The sequence below is a fragment of the Hyaena hyaena genome, unplaced genomic scaffold, assembly GCF_003009895.1.
Source record: "Hyaena hyaena isolate Hyena2069 unplaced genomic scaffold, ASM300989v1 scaffold_256, whole genome shotgun sequence".
Classification (NCBI taxonomy): domain Eukaryota; kingdom Metazoa; phylum Chordata; class Mammalia; order Carnivora; family Hyaenidae; genus Hyaena; species Hyaena hyaena.
In genome coordinates, this window is record NW_024080885.1 from 291,113 (window position 1) to 297,646 (window position 6,534).

Consider the following 6,534-nt stretch of genomic DNA (forward strand, 5'->3'; position numbering starts at 1 on the left):
GAGTCACAGACTCTGAAACAGGCTCCAGGCTCTGAGCTGGCAGTCAGCACAGAGCCCGACGCGGGGCTCGAACCCACGAACCGCGAGATCATGACCTAAGCGAAAGTCGGACGCTTAACCGACTAAGCCACCCAGGCGCCCCGGGAGGGACTAATTAATGCTGAAAGTGAGGTTCATGTATCACCAACCCCCACACCTTAAAAACAAAAGTCATTTTTCATTGTTTCTTTTTTTCACAATCTAGAATTGTTGCCATTTGTCCTTCTTCCAGCTGTTTAAAAACACTCTTTGAGGGGCATCTGCGTGGCTCAGTTGGCTAAGCGTCCAATTCTTGGTTTCAGCTCAGAGCATGATCCCCTGATTCATGGTATGGAGCCCTGCATCCCGCTCCATGCTGACAGCAAGGGGCCTGCTTAGGATTCTCTCTCTGTCTCTCTCTCTCTCTCTCTCTGCTCCTCCCCTATGTACTCTCTCTCTCTACCAAAATAAATAAATTTTAATGATTTTTTAAAATGTTGATTTATTTATTTATAATTTTAAAAATTTATTTATTTATTTTGATGTGGTGGGGGGGGGAGGTAGAGAAAAGGAGAGAGAGAATTCCAAGCAGGCTTAGCACCACCAGCGGAGAGCCCCATGCAGGCTTTGAACTCATGAACCATGAGATCATGACCTGAGCAGAAATCAAGTAAGATGCCTAACTGATTAGGCTACTCAGGCACCCCTCAAAATAAATAATTTTTTTAAGAAAAAGAGTTATTTGACATTCTAGATTAACATGCATTTTATCATGTGCTGCCTAAGCGAGTACTAACATGCACTTTGGAATTTTCTGAAGCACTGTAACAGAGTCCTAAAATAAATCAGAGAATCCCAGAGTCCATGAGACTATTTCCTTGTTTCAAGTAAGGGCTGAATCTAAATATCTAAAGCAAAAACATGATCTACATTTTTTTTAAATTTTGAAATGTTTCAAGACCAGAAAAGTTGAAAGAACAGTATAGCAAATATCCATATACCCTTCCTACAGGTCCACTAATTGATATCATTTTGCCACATTTGTTTTATCTCTCTCTATATATATCTATTTGGTAGTATATATTTGACTAAATCATTTGAAAGGTTAAGGGATCATGACATTTTACCCCTAAATGTGTCTCCTAAGAATTATTCTCCTATAAAACCATAATACTGGGGCGCCTGGTTGGCTTAGTCGGTTGAGTGTCCGACTTTCGCTTAGGTCATGATCTCGCGGTTCGTGGGTTCGAGCCCCGCGTCGGGCTCTGTGCTGACTGCCAGCTCAGAGCCTGGAGCCTGTTTCAGAGTCTGTCACTCCCTCTCTCTCTGACCCTCCCCTGCTCACGCTGTCTCTCTCTCTCTCACGCTCTCTCCTAGAAATAAATAAAACATTAAAAAATTAAAAATAAACAAATAAAACCATAATACTACACCAAGAAATTTAGCATTTATATAATCAGTCATATATCTGATATCTAGTCCATATTCACTTTCCTTATTTGTCCAAATAATGTCCACAATAGTTTTCTTTTTTCTTGATCCAGAAGTCAATCAAGGCTCACACATCACATTTAATTGTCATATCTTTTTAGTTTCCTTTAATTTAAAACAGGCTCCCATATTTGTGTATGAGTCTTTTGCAACATTTGCACTTTAAAGAGTCCAGGCCATCATTTGTCATGAGCAACCTGGATTTGTCTGTTTGTTTCCTTCTGATTAGACTCAGGTTAAACATTGTAGTGAGACTATAACCTCAGTGATAATATGTATTTCCCATTTTACCGCAGCAGGAGGCACATGTTAGTTTGTTACATTATTGGTGCTGTGAAGTTTGCTAGATTTCTCCATTGTAAAGTCATGTTTGCCCTTTGTAATTAGTAAACTAATAATAAGTAGAGTGACTATTTGAGCTCATGTGACTATCCTGTTCTTGCACAGTCTTGCACCCAGTGGATTTAGCAACTATTGATTATCCTTCCTGAAACAATTTTTGCTTTGGTGGTTGGCAAACGTTGGTTTTTCGATTTCTGTCATTTTTTCCACATACATTAGCTGGCATTTATCTTTCTTCTTCTCCTCTTCTTCCTCATCCTTCTCCTTTTTCACATTTATCTGTATTTAATTTTTTTGGCATTTTAATTTTGTGGGTAATTTATTTTTTACTGGTGTTTAGGAAAGACTTCCCAGGTGTTTACACAGTTTCCTTTGCGTTTAATAATCAGTCTGATTCAGAAACTTTTTTCTTTCATATCTAATCTGCCTTCACTCCTGCTACAACATAAGCTCTTTTACTTACTGTTCATGGAGTAGTGTTCTCGGCTGCCTGCCTGTCTTCCTTTCTCTTTTCCTTTGCATTATCTTCCACCTTTCTGTAACCTCTTTCATCTCTCCAAACCTCAACTCTCTCAGACACCTCACACTTCCCCTCTCTGGTGCCTCTAAGGACATCCTCCCAGCTGGCTCTGGGATTTCCTTCCACTACTGTTTTAAAATGCTCTCGGGCATGTTAATGAATGACTGTCTGAAGCAGCGTCCCAGCCTCACTCCAGGGGAAGTTAGATTTCACTGTATGTGAAGGCTCCCATGGGATCACACTGAACAGAAACAGCTTAAAATAAAGAGATCTACTTGATTCAAAGCCAAATGAGCAGCTTTTCCTCAATGACGAGTCATCTGTGAAGTTTAACATTTGAAATCTCAAATGCTTTAGAGTTTAAAATTGTAATTTTTGGGGGTGAAAAAAGGTGCATGCATTTTCTTTCTAGTCTCATTATCTAATAGCACAAAAATGCTTTACTCAAACTTTCTACCAAGGATTCCTTTATGACCATAAGGGGAGAAAAGAAACTTAAAAAGAAATGGCTTTGCCAACTTAACTCTGACATTTGTAGAAATGGACTCATAATTTAAAATATATCCCAGGAGACATTGGTGGGTGGGTGGGGGGCGAGCATGAACATTCTATTGATCCTCAGAGGGAAGAGAGCTTATTTTTCATAGACTCCAATAAGAGACCAAAAGAGGGTAATATAGCAAGGCAGAGAGCATGTCAATTTAGTCAGAGACTAATGATTGGTCAAGAGCACAGGTTCTGAAGTCTGGAGGCCTGAATTCAAATTCTTACTCCACCATTTAATGAGCTCAATGACTTTGAGATAAGTCACCTTCCCTCTCTGAGTCTGAGTCAATTAAAGAACCAGTGGGGGCACTGGGTGGCTCTGTGGGCTAAATGTCTGACTCTTGATTTTAGCTCAGGTCATGATCTCATAGTTCGTGAGTTTGAGCCCCACATTTGGCTCTTTGTTGACAGTGTGGAACCTACTTGGGATTCTCTGTCTCCCTCTCTCTTTCTGCCCCCTCCCTCCCTTATTCATGCTCTCTCTCTCAAAAATAAATAAATAAACTTAAATAAATAATTAAAATTACATTATGAAAAAATAAAATAGATAAAAGAGACAGTATAATAGGACTTATCTCCTAGATTAATTAAATGAAACAGAGTACCTGGCCCAAGGAGACCCTCCATAAATGTCAAATATGTATATATGATTCTGTATGTAAATTAATTGATTAATTAATTATATTTATTTATTTGTTAGAGAACACAAGCCAGGGAGATGGGCAAAGGGCAAGAGGGAGAGAATCTTAAGCAGGCTCCACAGTCAGTGCAGAGCCCAACACAACACTTGATCCCACAACCCTGGGATCATAACCTGAACTGAAATCAAGAGTCCAACCCTCAACCAACAAAGCCACTCAGGCACTCCAATAAATGTCAGTTATAATAACTGTTGCTAACAATTCTATTTTCCTCCATCCTAACATTTTGAAAATGATCACCTGTACATTTGAAGATATGAGATGTCATAGTGTATACCTATCCAAAGTTCAGATTTTCCTAGTGATTTCCTGGCTAGCTTGGTTTTTTTTTTAATTTTTAGCGGAAAATATGGGAAAAGAAACAGAAGGTCTATTACCCTCAAGAATATAAACACTGCCATCTCATTTTTAGATAAAAGGCAAAGTGGGGTTGCTACAGAAGCAAGGGTGCTGCCTGGATGAAAACAATGTTGGAGGCAACAGGCCTTTCTGCTGAGAACCAAAATCTACCAAGAAAGTCCTGGACTTCGAGAACCAACAATTGTATGGAGGAGGTTTGACCAACAGCCAGCGCTGAAACAGGGGTGTACGGAGGAGTGCGGGGGTGTAAATAGAACAGTTGGCTTGGGGTTCAGGTCTGCCACCTGTTAGCTATGAGACTTTGTAGTAAGCTCTCTCTCTGCTCCTGTGTTTCTTGTAAAATGGGGATGCCAATAACCTGCCAATTTAATACTGGTCCATATTCTCATATTCATTTTATTTATCCTATTTCATCTATCATATTCCATTTTCCCCAGTTGTTTTCTAGTAATGTCTATTATCACTCTTTTTTTGTGACTCAGATCTAATCAAGGATCATATTTTGCATTTAGTTGTTATGTCTCTATATTGTCCTTTTTTTTTTTTTGGGGTGTTTCAGTAGCAAAATTTATTCCAAATATGTACACGCTTCCTCTAATAGTTGGGAGGAAGGGACAGTTCAGTGAAGAGTAACAGGTGCTTTTCCAATAATAAGGTCTTGATTTGGGTTTTATAAGAATTGGGTAGGAAATTATAGATCTATTTCTCCACATTTCAGAAAAGCTCCTCATCTCTCCTAGACTACTTAAAAATTTATTATAGCTAAACATACACAAGTTTGCCATTTTAACCATTTAAGTGTACAGTTCAGTGGCATGAAGTACATTCACATTGTTGTGTAAGTATCACCACCATCTGTCTCTGGAACTTTTCCAGCATCCCCATCTGAAACTCTGTACCCATTAAACAATAATTCCCTGTTCCCCACTCCCAACCAGCCCTTGGTTAGCACCATTCTACTTTTAGACAACTTTTTGACTCAGTTTCTCTTTCACTTGATAAAAGAGAGGGTCCACTGATAACTATGGGATTGCTTCTATATAGGCAGGTCTTCTTGCGTATATGTGATTGAGATTATTATTATAAAAAAAAGGTAAGAACAAATGGGCTTTGAGATAGGAAGGGGACAGCTGGATAGGGAGCTTCATACTGGGCCTACTACCCACAGGCCTCAGCAGCCATGCCATGGGTCCGCCCTATTCTTTCGCATCAAGAAGTTGATCTTGCGAGCCATTTCCATGTTGTAGATCCGCCGGCAGGTTTCATAGCTTTCCCTCTGTCGTCGGCGACAAGGCTTTTCATAGTACCGCCGTCGCTTAATGTCCTCAATGAGCCCATCCATGGTGAGGATTCTGTTTAGAGTCCTGTATGCCCCTTCCACGTTTCCTTCCTGTACCATCACAGTCCTGGCAATGAACTTCAGATGTCTTGCCATGACCTTGGGATTTAAATCTTCAATCCCACGACCTCCGGAACCTGCCGCGGGGCGCCTCTGTCTATATTGTCCTTTAATTCAGAACAGTCCTTCTACCTTTGTGTGCAGCTTCATGACACTGATATTCTGGAAGCTTTCAGGCCATTTATTTTGTGGAATGTTGTGTATCTACTTTTATCCAATTAGATAACAATATTTTTTTAAAGCTGCGCTGTGGAGCTAGTGAGGCATACTGGTTAGAAACTACAACTATGAGGGGCGCCTGGGTGGCTCAGTTGGTTGAGCGTCCGACTTCAGCTCAGGTCATGATCTTGCAGTTTGTGGGTTCGAGCCCTGCGTCGGGCTCTGTGCTGACAGCCAGCTCAGAGCCTGGAGGCTGTTTTGGATTCTGTGTCTCCCTCTCTCTGACCCTCCCCTGCTCACTCTCTCTCTCTCTCAGAAATACATAAAAAAACACTAAAAATTAAAAAAAAGAAAGAAAGAAACTACAATTATGAGTTGCTGGGTTCAAATCCCAGGTCTCTGTCTTATTATCTGTATAACCTTAGTCACATTATTACAGATGGTTCCTGACTTAGGATTTTTTTTCTTTTTTTTTTTTTAATGATGCTGTGAAAGTGATACACATTTAGTAGAAACCATACTTGGAATTTTGAATTTTGCTCTTGTCTGGGGCTAGTGATAGGCAGTAGGATACTCTCTCATGATGCTGGGCAGAAGCCATGAGCCGCAAGTCCCAGGCAGCCACTCTATCACAAGGATAAACCAATACACTTATAACCATTCTGTTTCCACTTATGGTACAGTATTCAATAAATTATATGTGACAGTGAACTCCTTATTATAAAATAGGCTTGTGTTAGATGATTTGCCCAACTGTAGGCTAATGTAAGTGTTCCAGGCACTTTTAAAGTAGGCTAGACTAAACTATGAGGTTCAGTTAAGTATATAAAATACACTTCCAACTTAACATTTTCAACCTAGGATAGGCTCATTGAGAGGTAACCCCATTGTAAGCTGAGAAAGACCTGTGTACTTCTCGGTACTCGAATCTCTAATATAAAATGGAGATAATCATAGTACCTCCTCACTACTGTGGAGATTAAATATATTTAATACTT

The 6,534-nt window shown here is 39.9% G+C and overlaps 1 protein-coding gene across 1 annotated transcript; it reads right to left on the reverse strand.

Annotated features, from left to right (window-relative positions):
- Positions 1-5,029: 5,029 nt before the first annotated feature.
- Positions 5,030-5,465, reverse strand: LOC120240452 (28S ribosomal protein S21, mitochondrial-like). The gene has a single exon (XM_039245211.1). The coding sequence runs from the start codon at positions 5,411-5,413 to the stop codon at positions 5,150-5,152; it is 264 nt and encodes an 87-aa protein (XP_039101142.1). The 5' UTR covers positions 5,414-5,465; the 3' UTR covers positions 5,030-5,149.
- Positions 5,466-6,534: the final 1,069 nt, after the last annotated feature.

Coding starts and splice junctions, on each gene's coding strand:
- LOC120240452 (XM_039245211.1), bottom strand. CDS start 5,413: ATGGCAAGACATCTGAAGTTCATTGCCAGGACTGTGATGGTACAGGAA.